Consider the following 15,363-nt stretch of genomic DNA (forward strand, 5'->3'; position numbering starts at 1 on the left):
TCCTTTCCTGCCAACTATAATGTCTTTATTATATATGGATTTACTTTCATTGTCTAAAATTTTGACAATATGCATATACAATACCTTTTATTACAAGCAGATATTGTATATAAAAGGAGTCTAGAGATATCAAGTAATGGTATTTTCTCCAAACAGTGTTCCCCCTTCCTATATTAGGCATAATGCATGAAAAGCTGATTGTATCAACTAGTTATATACTGAGCTGAGTCAAGGCTGATTTGTAATTATGCTCAGTCCTATCTATGATTCATCCTATTTTGGGGGCCTTGCTTTTGGTTGAGAACCTGAAAGGTTTCTGTCTCCTCAGCCCTGAGACACTGCTGATGTTTTTTTTTTTTTTTTCTCCTTTCAGGGCCTTACTCTTGTTTACTGCCCCACTGAGCTTTAAAATCTCACAAATTGTTGGAAGGGAAGAATAGTGATATATTTAACTTAGGTCCCTGACCTCCAGAGGGACTTTTTCTTCTGAGCATTCCAAGACTATAGGAGATTTAATTTGCATGTTAGAATTTTCTTATCCTTACTCTGGTCTCCAGTTTTGCTGCAGTATGTAGCAGATGCCCATGTGACACACTGGCTCCAGCAATCAGGAAAAGTTCTGCTTTTTTCACTTTCCCAAGGTAGAATCCCGCTCCCTGTGCCAAGTCTGATTCATACCTGTGCCCAGAATCAGAAAATGCCTTAAAGGAATAAAACAATCATTAGCTCATATAGAAAATGATTTTCTCCTTTCCTGGAATTTTAGGTTGTCTAATTCTTCTTGCTTCCACAAGTTTTCAAAATTTTTAAAATATGATTTTTCAGTTGTTGCTTTGGCAATGTTGATCTTTCTGGGTTTCCTACATTTTACTCCAAAGCAAAACTCATTTCTTCAATTTTCCAAACTTGGAACTGATTCATATTTGCTTCTGAAATATGATTGAAACTGTACAATGTAAACTCTAAAGGTGCTAATTGTTGTGCTTTCAACAATGTAGGAAAAGTCTGTCTACAGTGAAATGGATGAAAAATTTCCCCATTCAGCCTGCAACCAACAGAGAAAGAGGAGAGTCCTGGGGATGATACAGAGTGCTGGCTTTCCTTAAGGCTCAGAGGCAGGCTGCTGATTCAACTCCTTTTGGATTTTGCAATGCCCCACTCTCCTTGAAATAGATTCCTTCTTTTGTTTTTAGGTATGATTAAATTATTTTTCCGTCTCTAGCAACAAAAAAGTTAGTTATGTTATTCAATGTATTAACACAAATAATAATGTTGTTTTATTGTTATTCTTTTAGACTTTTCAACGTTTACCTTTTATTTCCTTCTTTGTTTTACAATAATGTTGACAAATATGGCATGTTGCTACCTTCTTTATGCTTGTCTGATGTAGTTTCTCATTATTTCTAATATGATGCTTTCTAAACTTCGGGTTCTTGGGAAACACACAACCAAATACATTGCAACTTATGTAAAGTAAGTAGAATTAAGATCTGAATGAGGCTAGGCGGAACTCTTATGCACAAAATATGAGTTCTAGTATACTAACATTTAGACTTATTTTTGTCTACATTTTTGGTTTTTATATTATTCTTACTAGATGAACTTGCTTTAGTATTATTTTCTGGTTGGTAAGATACCTTTTAAATAACTTTATTTGAATTATTTTATGCATAGGAATAGGCCTTTTTTTGCTTTGGTCAGTTGGCTGATCCATAGAGGGGAATAATCAATTAAATTCAACATACTAGGGGAAAAAGACAAGCAATTTAAGATTTCTAGGTTATTTTTCTAATTGATATTCAAGCTAATATGGAAATGTGGAAAATATAGAATTTTACGATGTTTAACACATCTTCCTACCCCCACAATTAAAAGAATAAAGTCATTAATGAATTCATATATTTGTACATATATGTGTTCTTGGCAGTGGTGGGTGAAATGTGAAAGACAAGGAGACAGAGATAAGGGAAGATGGAAATGGGGAAAAAAAAGGAAGATGAGACAGAAAAAATTAAAACACACCCTGAAAGTAATTAAGGAAAAAATATTCTTGGCGAAGATTTAGTTTCCATTTCATGGTGCATAGCTTTCTACCTGATTTTTATGACAATCACCATCACTCTTCTTCCTCCCCCCCTTCCAAATTTTGAAACTTTTAAAGAATATTCTGGAGACTTCAATAGTTGTAAGCAGTGATGTCATCTGACAGGCAAGAAGAAATAGTAACAGGCAGGTAGGTTAAAATGGCTGCCAATGATGAGCTGAATGACTGATTCAGTGTAGAATATTGGTAAAGGACTGTAACATGAAATTAAAGAGACTTGAATTTGGAAATTGGTTCTATCACTTACCAGCTGTCTGACATTGACAAAGTTACTTAAATTTTCTAAGCCTCAATTTACTCATTCAGAAAATGAGGATGATAATGACAACTCTCAGTGTTATAAGAATTAAATGAGGGATGTGTATGGAACTCGTAGCATATGGCTTAGTACATAGTGCTCAATAAAGGATAATGATTATTATTCATGAATTACAGGTACAGAAGCAATTTAAAAAAAAACAGCTTGGCTTGTTTTCTTTGCAAGACCAGAACTAACTGTACAGAGTGATGCAATTTTTTTTTCTGGTTTGAAACTAAAGACAAAATTCTTATTTTCAATGTAGAAAAAAGCATTTCTATTTCCATTTTTTCTTAGGTTGGTGGACAACTTTATCATCAAATTCTTTGATTTGATTTTTTACCACCAGAAACTTCATGAACAAAGCTGCTTAATGACACTGTCAACTTAAAGTAGCAAGGTTTTTTTTTTCTTTTTTTAAAATAAGTTCCATGGATTCAATGGCATAGTTTTTCCATGCAGATTTCTCAGTATTCCACTCTTTGTCCAAGAAGAAAAATTCACCACTCCATCTTTCTTTTTCTTTCCATAGCTTTATTGAGATAAAATTGATATAAAATATACATATTGGAAGTATGCAATTTGGTCAGTTTTAACATGTATGTAACCAATACAATCAATCAACATAAAAAATATTTCTGTTACCTTTTTTAAAATTTGAAAGTATGCAGACTGTTTCCTGTATGATGTATTACGTTAGAAATCAATCACCTTAAGATATATAGAATCCTATGCCCACATGTCAACTATTTCAAAATTAAATGGCACACTTTGAAATGTGTCAGAGGTCATGGAAGAAAGCACAAGAAAAGTAAATAAAAAGTCCTTTGAACCAAGGGATAATAAAAGCTTAAAATATCAGAATCTCTGAGAACTCAGATGAACATTTGTAACTTAAAGTACTTGTATCAGAAAGAAGCCAGAACAACGGTCAAATTATTTTCAAATTATGTACTAGGAAGGAAAAATAAGAGTAGGAGCAGAAATATATGAAATAGAGAAAAAATAATAAAGCAAAAATTTGATAAAACCCACTCCATCTTTCATACAACTAGTACTTATATTACTTAGCAGTAGTTTTGAATTAGAAAATTTCTAAGACCTATGTATTCATCCAGGATGTGTGTGATTACATCTTTTGTAAGCTAAGTAGTTAAAGTTGAGTTAGCTTTGAACCAGCAATAATCTGTATGTTGCAGATCTCTGTTTAAAGTCTGTTTATAATAATAGTTATCTATTACTATAGAGATAGGCATTAAAACAGTCTTAAGCTGGGCAGGAGTGCAAGTTCAAAACTAGCTCAGCAACTTAGCAGGCCTTAGCTAACTTAGTGAGATCCTGTCTCAAAATAAAAATAAGAAAGGCTGGGTATGTGGCTCACAAGTTAAGCACCCCTGGGTTCAATTAATAGTACAAAAAAAATGAGTTTTAAGATATGTGTGTGTGTGTGTGTGTGTGTTAAAGCTTAAACATTATTAATAAAGCTGACAGCATGTAGGCACCATGACACAAATACCAGCTCAAAGGCCTAATGGATATGGAAGTTAATGAATATGGAAAAGGATTCTGGAAACTCTCAGAATTGTCTTCCAAAATTGCTTGTGTATGTATATGTACAAATATGGTCATTTGTCTGAACATTCTTAGTTTCAGCAAGGAAGACACAAAAGATGGTAAGAACCAAGGCACTGGGTAGACCTGTACTTTCTTGCTACCAATAAACTTTTAAACACAGTCACTGGAGGAAATACAAAAGGAAACTAGAAACGGGCTGTCACCACATTTGAAACTTATGTTTAGAGCTGCTGGTCTCCTGCTGCTCATTTCCCTGGGTTGGGTTAAAACACACACACACACAAACACACACACACACACACACCAAAAATAAGAACACCATAGATTTATGAAGCAAGACTTAATAAAATGTAGCTTTCCAGATGCCCCCATTCTGTTTTAAGGAATGCATGTAGATTTTGCAAGTGAATATTCAAGGGGATGAAGGGCAAAGGGTTGCATTTGTCATCCTTAGTCCAGTTGAGCTGCAGCAGTTGAGTTCTGTTGGGTGTGACTGGTGGTTTTGTGAAGGTGGAGGAGAAAAGGGAGGTTTCTCTTAGTAAGGTCCTAGGTCTAGTTAGGGGCTTTATACTTCCTAGTTGGTGCCTGGAATTTCCGGCGGAGGCGACCAAAGCATAGCATTCTTTGGTATAGGGAAGGACTCCTAGGGGAACCATTCTTTCCCAATCCCTCCCCAAGTAGGTCTCTATGGAATCTGGTTTCCTGTCTGACACTGCAGTTCAACAATTATCCCACACGTACTCAGCTTCTGCTGAAATTCCACCCGCTTGCAATTCACAGGTTGGTGACTTTAATTCTCAATTGTCCCCCCTCCCGCCCCGCCCCGCCCAGCGCGCCAACCTGGCCTCTCTTCTTTTGGCACTGGGAATTGAACTCAGGACCTCATATATGCTAGGCTAATACTCTACCTCATTGAGCTGCATCCTCAGCCCTACCCAGCTAAATTTGCTGATCTTTTCAGCCTCCTTCCCTCCTGGCCCCTCTTACTGAGACTGTGTCCACTGAATTTACTGCAAACTTGAAGAGAGATTCCCATTGGTGCTGCGGGGTACTGCGGAGCGGGCGCGTGAATCAGGCTCAAGGACAGTGGTCAGGGGCGGGTCCGCCGCAGAAACAATGCAGGTATGAACGCCTTTAAGGGTCCTCTGTTTCACGCAAGCACGCTGATGTGCAAACACCTACATTTTACCTTTGTCAGCGCTAAAGGAATGAGTGAAATTCAGAAGCCAGGTTAATGAAATGTGATTCTCCAGTGAGCGCTGCCAAAATTCCTTCTTTGCCGAGACACTGTTAGTACAACTCTTAATAGAAGAGGCTAAAATCAAACTTCCCCCAGAAGTAACATAATCTGCTCAGGGTTTGGGACTCAGAAGCAGAAGGAGAATGCCACAGGTCCTTATATCGCTAAAGGCAAACCCCTAAGGAGAACAAGTGGTTTTCTCCTTCCCAAGCTCTAGAAGCAGAAATAAAAGAGGAAAAGCTGCCCGCAGCTGGTAGCATTCCCCTCTACCCTCCCCGCAACCCGCTTCCCATCCCTCCAAAGATTTTTTCGAGTCTTTCCTAGTTCCCTTAGACAGAAGGAAAATAATTTCCTAGCACACACCCGCCCGCAACCACACACACTTTCGCTCGATCCTGGCCAACGCCCCCACCTAGTGGTTTCAGTGCGCTTGTTTTGCTTCCTTCCCAGGTCGCTAAGAGAGCCCGGCAGTTTGCAAAATAATTAAATAAGGCTCCTGCCGTGCTTGGATGGAATGTGAGGATGGGGAGGACCGCTGAAAATTGATGTAAAGGAAGCTTGAGATGCTGGAGAATTGCTGGGCAAGGGACAAGAACAGGAACTGCAGCCCAACCCCTGTCGAGAGCTTCCACTTTAAAGGAGTACACTCTCAATGCCTGGGTGTTTTATTTTCTTCATAATGCTTGATTCTATTTGAAATTATATAAATTATTTATTTGTTCATGTATTTACGGTCAGCCTCTCCTAGAATGCAGGCCGCTGGAAACCTGGGTCTGCCTCTACCCTATTGGCATCCATACTCCTAGTGCCTAGAATAATATCCTTCATAGAATAGGTGCTTTATGGTTTTTATACCTGCCTAGCTTAGAGAGCCAAGAATTAAGGAAACTTGGGTTTAGGCTGTGTCACCTTAGAGAAAAAGCTCTTCTTAGCCAGCACAGCAGTGGGTATCTGTAGTCCCAACTACTTCAGAAGCTGAGGCAGGAGGAACTCTTGAGCTCAGCCTTTCTAAACCAGCCTGGATGACATTGTGAGACTCTATTTCTAAGGGGGGGGGGGTTAAAAGAAAAGGTCCTTTTTGCAAAGGATCTCAATTATTTTTCCTCTAAAACTGGATGGATTAATCACATAATATTTGACTCAGAGAGTGAATGGCTCTCTTTAAAATATGCTTGCATTTAACCTGATAAATTCAATTACAGTATGGTTTTTATTAGACATCTTGGACATGCCAAACATTTAAGGGGTCTAGGAATTTCTAGTGGGGATCACTTATTTCTTAGGACTGAAGAAATATTGTCTTTTCTGGTGATTTCTTTTAAACTTTCTGATGTACATCCACATTACATTTGTTTTGTTGAGATTGGAGGAGAAACTGAGGACAGGGAATTAGCTCTGTGTAAATGGGATCTAAGTACTGCTATTGCTTGCTGCTGCCTATGGCTAAGGTCTTGATGTATTTTCTGAGGGCAGAGAAGGTATACTGATAATGCTAATGGCGATGGCTCCAGAGCCATTTTTTTTTTCTTGAATTCTGATGACCTCCTTTAGGAGTGCTGTGGGAAGGTACATGCTCAAGGGGAACTGTTTTCCTGAGTATTGAACTACTGAGAGGCTTGGAGCATTCGGGTGGAGCGGAAGGTTTAATTTCACATGCAGTAGGCTTCTGTTTGTGATACTTCTACATTTTTGTAGACAGCTTCTAGCCCCCGCTGTTGACTCACGAAGTTAAAGGAGAAGAATTGAAGGACAAGCACGAATTTCTAAACCTAGCTATGAAAAATTAGTTTTTAATGTACCAAGAGTTAAGGATAACGTGAAACCCGAAGTATAAAAAGACTGTTTTCCTTCTAAGGGGAATATTATTGGCGCCTCCTTCTAATCTGGGTGTGGCACTCAGTGGATAAGATTCCAGAGTAGAGAGGTCAGAGACTCAGGCTTGCTCCATCAAGCACTGCCCTCCAAGAATGAAGGGAAGGGGGCTTAGGAGGAGACCTAGACTGGGACACTGGGACAAAGCCTGTAACAGCATCTGATGGTGTAGGGTTCAGTGTCGGAAATCGCACAAGCTCCAAAGCCCGCACAGAGAAGAGGACGTCCTTATCCCCATTCTCGGCCAGAACTGCGATTTCGGGTATCAGAGTCAGGAGAGGGGACAGGGGATGGGAAGAGGGGAGAGAGGGCAGTAGGACCCGGCGGGAGCTTGTTTGGCCGGGAAGGGAACGGGGCGGGAAGAAAAGAGGGAGGGAGAGAGAAAAAGCGAAGGTGATGTGGAGCAGGCGTCCGCACTCGCCGAGCCGCACGAGTTGCACGGCTCTGGCGGACTGGACCCGGACTCTATAAAAGGAGCCCATCTGCTCTGCCACTCACAGGCTTCTCCCTGGCTGGCGCTTGCCGGGTCCCTCCAGCTCTCTCAGACACCTACTCCTTCCCAGTGTTCGGCTCCAAGTACCCCAGACCCGTGCGCCCAGCGGCATGGCTCCCAGCGGTGCTGGTGGAACCAAGGTGGTGGTGGCAGCGGCGGCACCACGCCAGCAGCCACAGCTCCAGTCCCCGAATTCCCCCTCTTGCGGCCCCTTCTCCACGGGGCAGCTCGCCCAACTGGTCTGCCCGTGAAAAGAGAGGGAGGACAGCTACAGCGCAAGGCGCCCCGGAGCGCGGCTCCCAGACTTCACCCCACCCAGCTTGGCGGCTGCAACCGCCGCAGCAAAGTGCCCCAGCTTGGGGCAGGGGTCGGGAATGCAAGACCAAGATTCTTGGCTGGCCTGAAAGCTTTGGTCTCTACTGCTAGAAAACTCCTGCGGGGGGAGTGTGCAGATACAGGAGCGCCCAGGTTAGGAGATGCTGAGCCCTGAGCAATAGGGTAAGAGATCCCACTTGACTCAGCCCCTATCTTCAAGCAATACCTCTCCCTTCTCCACTTTGTTTCTCCAGAGAGCAAAACCAGAGCTGGGCTGGGTGGGTCAGTTCTTCAGGTACCGGGGCTATGACAGGGCGTGGAGAGGAGCAGTCAGAAACGCAGACGCAGCGCCAGGCGCACTGGAAGTGCAGAGGACGCGCCCGCCTGCTTGCCTGCTGCGCGGGTGACCTCTAGTTTCAGCTAGGAACCTGGGCGGAGGAGTTACAGAGGAACCCACGGAACTGACTTCAAGGCGAGACCAGACTGTGGTCTCTATGAACCTTCCATTTTCTGCTGTCCTCCTCGTCCGCTCCATGCCCAAGAGCTGCGCTCCAGAGATAGGGCCAGAAGAGCCATGGAGGGACCGAGTGTTCAGTGCGCCCAGCCGCCGCCCGCGGGATCCCAGATCGGGGTACCCCAAGCCAACCTCTCTGCTGCTCCTTCCCACAACTGCAGCGCCTCCGAGAGCTACATTTACCAGGACTCCATTGCCCTACCCTGGAAAGTACTGCTGGTTGTGCTGCTGGCGCTCTTCACCTTGGCCACCACGCTTTCCAATGCCTTTGTGATCGCCACGGTGTATCGGACCCGGAAGCTGCACACCCCGGCTAACTATCTGATAGCTTCCCTGGCTGTCACCGACCTGCTAGTGTCCATCCTGGTGATGCCCATCAGCACTATGTACACGGTTACGGGCCGCTGGACACTGGGACAGGTGGTCTGCGACTTCTGGCTGTCGTCGGACATCACCTGTTGCACTGCTTCCATCATGCATCTCTGTGTCATCGCCCTGGACCGCTACTGGGCCATCACGGATGCCGTGGAGTATTCAGCTAAAAGGACTCCCAAAAGGGCGGCTGTCATGATCACTCTGGTGTGGGTCTTCTCCATCTCTATCTCTCTACCGCCCTTCTTCTGGCGTCAGGCCAAAGCCGAGGAAGAAGTGTTGGACTGCTTAGTGAACACCGACCACGTCCTCTACACGGTCTACTCCACGGTGGGTGCTTTCTACTTACCCACCCTGCTCCTCATCGCCCTCTACGGCCGCATCTATGTGGAAGCCCGCTCGCGGATTTTGAAACAGACGCCCAACAAGACCGGCAAGCGCTTGACCCGAGCCCAACTGATCACAGATTCCCCTGGGTCCACGTCCTCTGTCACCTCCATTAATTCGCGGGCTCCCGATGTGCCCAGCGAATCTGGGTCTCCAGTGTACGTGAACCAAGTCAAAGTGCGAGTCTCCGACGCCTTGCTGGAAAAGAAGAAACTCATGGCCGCTAGAGAGCGCAAAGCCACCAAGACCCTGGGGATAATTTTGGGAGCATTTATTGTGTGCTGGCTGCCCTTCTTCATCATCTCCCTGGTGATGCCTATCTGCAAGGATGCCTGCTGGTTCCACATGGCCATCTTTGATTTCTTCACGTGGCTAGGCTATCTAAATTCCCTCATCAATCCCATCATCTATACCATGTCCAATGAGGATTTCAAACAAGCGTTCCATAAACTGATACGTTTTAAGTGCGCAAGTTGACTTGCCAATTGCAGTGGGGTCGCCAAAGCGACCTTTGGGGACCAAGTTGGGTCTTTCCACAGGTAGGTGGAATCTTCTTTCGCTGTTACTGGGTCCGAACAAGGCTCTCTCTTCTGGGCAAGGGCAATGGATCCTGAGAAGCCAGGACAGCCCTGAGAGCTCTGAAAGGAGAACTGTTCAAACTAAATGTAGAGCTTCCCTGCTGAGGAGAAGGTTCACCTCCTCCCCTCAAACCTTGGGCTCAGCACAGATACTGCGGCAGCCAATCACAAAGGGGTTTGCAACTTAAAAATTGATGATGGATAGGTGATCCCTGCCCTGCTTTAGTATCACGGATGATGCCCTCTAAAGCCAGTGGTACTTGTAGTTGTTGTCTGAAGCCTGTCTGAGACAGATCTACAAACAGCCTGGCAGTACTTGAACTAGACACTTAATACCCTGTGTTTTGGGGAGAACATTGTGTTACAGCTTAATTTAAGAACAGTTACTTTGGCATTCTTCAGTCTTCAGTTTTTGTTTATTTAAACTTGGTTGGAGAAACTTGTGGATTTGGTGCTTCAAACCCTAAATGTGTCTTGGATGGCGCAGAGAACCTTGAAGAGTTAACAGCAAAATTCTGATGCTAAGATCTCTATTTTTATTATAACTGAAACTATATAGGGTGGGCGGGTGGGAGTGGGAGATGGGAGTGATATATTGAGAATCAACACCTATGATTGTTTTCTGCAGATTTCTAATTTTTTAAATTCTTGTTTAGTGATTGTCAAACTACAACTTTCACAACTCAAAATATTTTGTGTGCTAGTGCCAAAGTCTGCAGATTACTTTATTTTTTCCTCCTGATTTCCATGTGCTTGTCATTTTACACACTCAAATCCCCATAAATGAAGGGTATAATGGGCAATTCAGCCCAAAGTGCTGCTATAAGTCTTATTAATGCAGTCGGTTAAACCGATTAGTATTAGATATATACTGTTCCTTGAAAAGAAAAGTATCTCTCTTCTTTATCCAATTAGGTGAAATGTAAAGAAGACTAATGAAATAGGAATGGTTGTTATACAGTTAAGGAATGAGGGGGGCAATGGAGGATGTATATTTTGACTTGTAAAAAAAATCTTAAAATGCATGAGACATTTTTTCTGATAGTCATTTGCACTCTCCTCCCCATCTGTGATTCCTTTGTGTGTGAGCATATAAAGTAACCAGGAGAACTAGTTTTTGTCTCCAGAAATCTTCAATATGCAGCAAGAGCCCTAAAATCTGTATGTATTGGGACAGGAGAAAGAAACTTGTTTCATTTTTCTTGCTATTAAAGTTTGGGTAGGAACAAAGATTATTAGAAAATAAAATGCAAGAAATTTTGAAAAGCTTAGAGAGGCTGAAATTGAGCCTATTTTCTTTACAATATATAGAACCAAACCTCAGATTTACCAACCAGGAAACTGGCAAGCCTTTTAACCTTAGAAATTTGTCACAGACATGACATCTCAAAGAATACAATATTTCAAATAATTTAGATGTATCTTTCCCCCCCAAGTTTTGACTTGCTTATTTCAAATTCATTATGAGGACTTCCTATTCCAGGGTAAAATCACACACTAAAAGATTTTTAAAAATACATTATCTTAATAAGCAGACGTATTCCTAAAGGATCAACTGCATGGAAAAAACATGTGTACACAGAGTATTTAATAAGCCAAAGATTCATACCCCTTTCTTCAGAGGGATAACTGCAGATGATATGATTTATCTGCAGAAGTGAGTAATCTTTAAAATGGATTCACTCTCTGCTTGAAGCTCCCCAGTCCAGATCCTCAGACAATAGATATGTTGAGCTGAAGTACACTGCTTGCCTAATGCACAGAACTTTGCTTTGGGTAATGACTATGGAAAATGTAGTATTCAAAAGTTCACATGTAAGCTAAGTAAAAAAGGAAATTTTAATCAACTGTTATACCTGTCACTGGAGTAAGATAAAAATTTTAGGCATTGGATAATCCTATACTTTTGCTGGATTCCCCAGGTTAATTTGTTCACTTTTTGTAACATTTCTCCCATGGAGGAATGTACACAGAGCATGGTATTTTTTTAAATTTTTTTTTGTGTTATTAATATGTTGGTCTTCTGTTTATGTGGCTGTATTTTCTTGGGGCCTAAGAGGTAATTAAGTCAACTTCTAAGAGCCTTAGGGGGGGAAATTAATTGAAACAAATAGCTACTTACAAATGATTTCTTCATAGGGCACCTGCAATGATTGTGTCCTCATATTAACAAAACAAGGTCAATTTAATCAAAGGGGTTGTTTGCCATTTTGTAAATTACCCACCTTAATTATTGCTTGACTATTTGGCTGAATTGACTGGATTTGGAGCATACTGTATCAAGTAAAAGCTTGCAAACTCTTGTAGTTATGAGATCTAGAATCATCATCCAGCATTGCACATGATTATGCAAAGTGTATTATTCATCCCAGGGGTGTGCAGTTAAGACTGTTAAGCTCTTTTTCAGTTACTATTGCCTATAGCATAGTTTATTTCATAAACTAGACACGTGGCTTTTTTGCAGAACATAAAATGAGAGATGGAAATGTTTAACTTACATAGAAATGAAAATATATTTTCATTGTCTGTGGTAACAAATAACATATTTCCATAATGTTTAATTGCACAAAATTTCACACAGATATATGAATGTATACTCATCTAAAGATACCAATATTGTCTTGTATTTCTAGGAATTTTAGAGTTTCCTTTTAAAAAATGGACACTGCACCCGTGAATGAATGTTTATTGAGTTCAGCAAATTTCCTGCTGAACAATATTTGTCACTTTTCCTCTCTATTATCTTAGTTTTGTCTTCTTTAACCAGGAAACCCTGAGAGGACTATAATTCACTCAGTCAAATAAGTGTATTCAATGGAGTTGCTGTGACTGAAAATTGCCTTTGGTATTCCACGTTTCAGCAAATGTATAACAAAAAGTGAAATTTTGGAAACTAATGAAATAAAAGTTCTTTTTGCGTTCTACAAATCATTGAATAGTGGTTAGTTTATTGGATTCTTGGATTGTATTTGGAAGTTTGAAACTTCTTGAGAGGATGACTGATAATAACTGAGTCCATGGGCAGACTTATCTGTGTCGTGGTGACTTGGGGATTTAGTGTCCAAGGGAAGAACTTAAAAGGAATTAAACAGAAATGTGTTCTCATGTCCTGCAAAGAGGGTAAGTCATGTCCTCTGTCACAAGTGTTTTCCAGACCAGCATTTTTCGAAGGAATGTGTAATCTCTAGCTAGGTAGTAAGATTCCAAGGTACTGTATGATGCTTAAAATACAAAATGAAGAAAAAAAGATCTGAGTTAGAAGTAGACTTGAGGGCAAGGGTGATTTATATGAAGACCAGTAAAGTATACAGAAGGATAGCTTTTGGAATAAGATTTTAGTTACGAATGAAGTAGGTTAAAACTGTATGGTTCTCTTTCCAACATATCATCTAATTGCAAGTTGTTGCAAAGGCTTAGAGCCTATACATGCAAAGTCCCTAACAAGATTCCTGACATTTTTCTTTATAAATTCAGAGATGGTACCTCCTCTTAGTCATTATTTCTCAGTGCCTCTTTTATGAATGCAAGACACCTATAGCCTAGAAATTCAGGGTTCTTTGGAAGAGGGTGGACTGGGGAACACCAACTAGCTTGAATGGAAAGAACTTGGATAAACTAGAAATGACTGAGGTTTGCAGCCTTTTGTAATTATCTGACTTGGCTGGGGACATTCAGCTGAAAGGACAAAAGGGAGCACAAGAAATAGTTTACAGTGTCTCTAACAGCCAAGAAGAAATAACCAAATATGTAATTTCCTATAGAACTGTCTTATTCACTTTTAAATTCTCTTCCCCCTTTTCCTTGTCTAGAGATTTATGGATATCTTCCACAAATTCAAAGTGCATGGCCACATCCACATCTTTTCTCAGCACCTCATTTTCAACTTTAAAATCCTTATAAAGCCATGATAACCAATAATGACAAATATGGTTTTTATTTTAGACGTGAATAACTGATTAGGTAGCCAAGAATTTTAAAATTATATAAAAGGAAATTGTTGATTCAATGAGTATGTAAGTATAGGGGCAAAAACCTCAACCTGGACACCTCCCTAGAGTTTTAGAGACAAAGGTTAGGGAAGAGTGTGAGAAGTGAAGCTTTGACAACTTTCTTCAAAACCCACCCTGGGATATTCCACCAGGGGGCAGAGTGCCTCTGAGTTGTTTAGCTGATGTGGAGCTCACAATTCACACTCTCTAAATCCTTTTTCCTGGACATTGTATAAGTGATATTAACATTTGCAGGCTCAGTAAAAACAAATCTCCATGAGTTTAGGAAAAGGAGGTTTATCACTGATACAAATTCATGGCAGAGGATTCCCTAACGCAAAACTAATTTTTTTCCAGTTCTGCAAACTTAGTTTTCTTAGTATTTTAAAACATTGTGGCTATTAATGTGACATTGACAACAACAGAGATTAAAAGACAAAGTATTTATTTCAAAATAAAGAGAAGTAGTTACTTAAAATCTTTCACCACTATTATTTTTCTCATCATTGTTTTCTTTTCAAAAATTTCATTGATTTGAGGATGATATATCCATGGTTAAAGGGCAGAACATTTGTCATTTGCCATTTATATACAGGTATTTTTTTGTTTTTGTTTTTATTTTTTGCACAGAAGAAGGACATAATTACACGTCAGTTTTACCCCTAGAAGGCAAATTTTCAAGTCTGTGTAATTTGGGTATTTATTTTAAAAACAGGCATACAAAATATGGGTACAATCTTACATATCACAAAAATGGTTTTTGTACAAACAAAAGGATCTTTTAAAATGAGAAATGAATGTGGGGATATTATTGCCTTCCTCTGTAATATTGCTGCTACCCTTCAGCATCTTCACTAACTGCACTGGGGAGTTTTCTATGTGCCGTCTCACACATCTGGCAGTTAAATAAAACTTTCAAAGTCAACCACCACATATTAGGATCATACTAGAATTTTTAGTACCCCCTGAGAAAGACCCAGTCCCTGGAATTGGGCCAGCTGACAAAGATCATGACTTAACTATTCCAAGTAAGTAAAGTTAAGTAAAGGAAAATACCCATTTCTTTTGACTGATTTACATATATCTTTAACGAAAGGAGACACCTTTTTTAAACTATTAACTGGAAATCCATATAACAAGAATAGTTTTGTAATATTTCCTGTACCAAAAGTGAACAGATGGTGATGAAGGAATTCATTTATGATAAGTGCTTTTAAAAATCTACACGTCTTACTTTAATGATGCAGGAAGGCATGACTCACATCCTCCCCAACACTGTGGGAATGTTCCACATATCAGTCTCTGGTTGGTCACCCTCATTGGTTTCAACAAATTTTAGAATATTTCTTGCTCACCAATATGGTGACCTTGTCAGGTGATGGGTCAGCAATGATAAAGAAGCCCACAAAGTGTAGGGTACTTGGTTGAGGAGCTGTGCTCAGTCCTGCTTTTCTCTTGTCTAAGCCCATTTGCTTTATCTGGTTTGTGATAGTGTCTGTGGGCCTGCAGCTGCCCTCCTCACTCAATCCCCTCTTCGCTCATTGAAAAATCTCAGTGGATGCAGCACCTAACTGATGTACTTTTGAGCAGAAACAGTTTCCTTGTTCTTCATTTTTTCCATCTCAG

General features: G+C 40.7%; 1 protein-coding gene across 1 annotated transcript; it reads left to right on the forward strand.

Annotated features, from left to right (window-relative positions):
• Positions 1 to 7,480: 7,480 nt before the first annotated feature.
• Positions 7,481 to 13,755, forward strand: Htr1b (5-hydroxytryptamine receptor 1B). The gene has a single exon (XM_048799548.1). The coding sequence runs from the start codon at positions 8,472 to 8,474 to the stop codon at positions 9,645 to 9,647; it is 1,176 nt and encodes a 391-aa protein (XP_048655505.1). The 5' UTR covers positions 7,481 to 8,471; the 3' UTR covers positions 9,648 to 13,755.
• The last annotated feature ends 1,608 nt before the right edge of the window (positions 13,756 to 15,363 follow it).

Source organism: Marmota marmota, unplaced genomic scaffold (assembly GCF_001458135.2).
Source record: "Marmota marmota marmota unplaced genomic scaffold, marMar, whole genome shotgun sequence".
Lineage (NCBI taxonomy): Eukaryota > Metazoa > Chordata > Mammalia > Rodentia > Sciuridae > Marmota > Marmota marmota.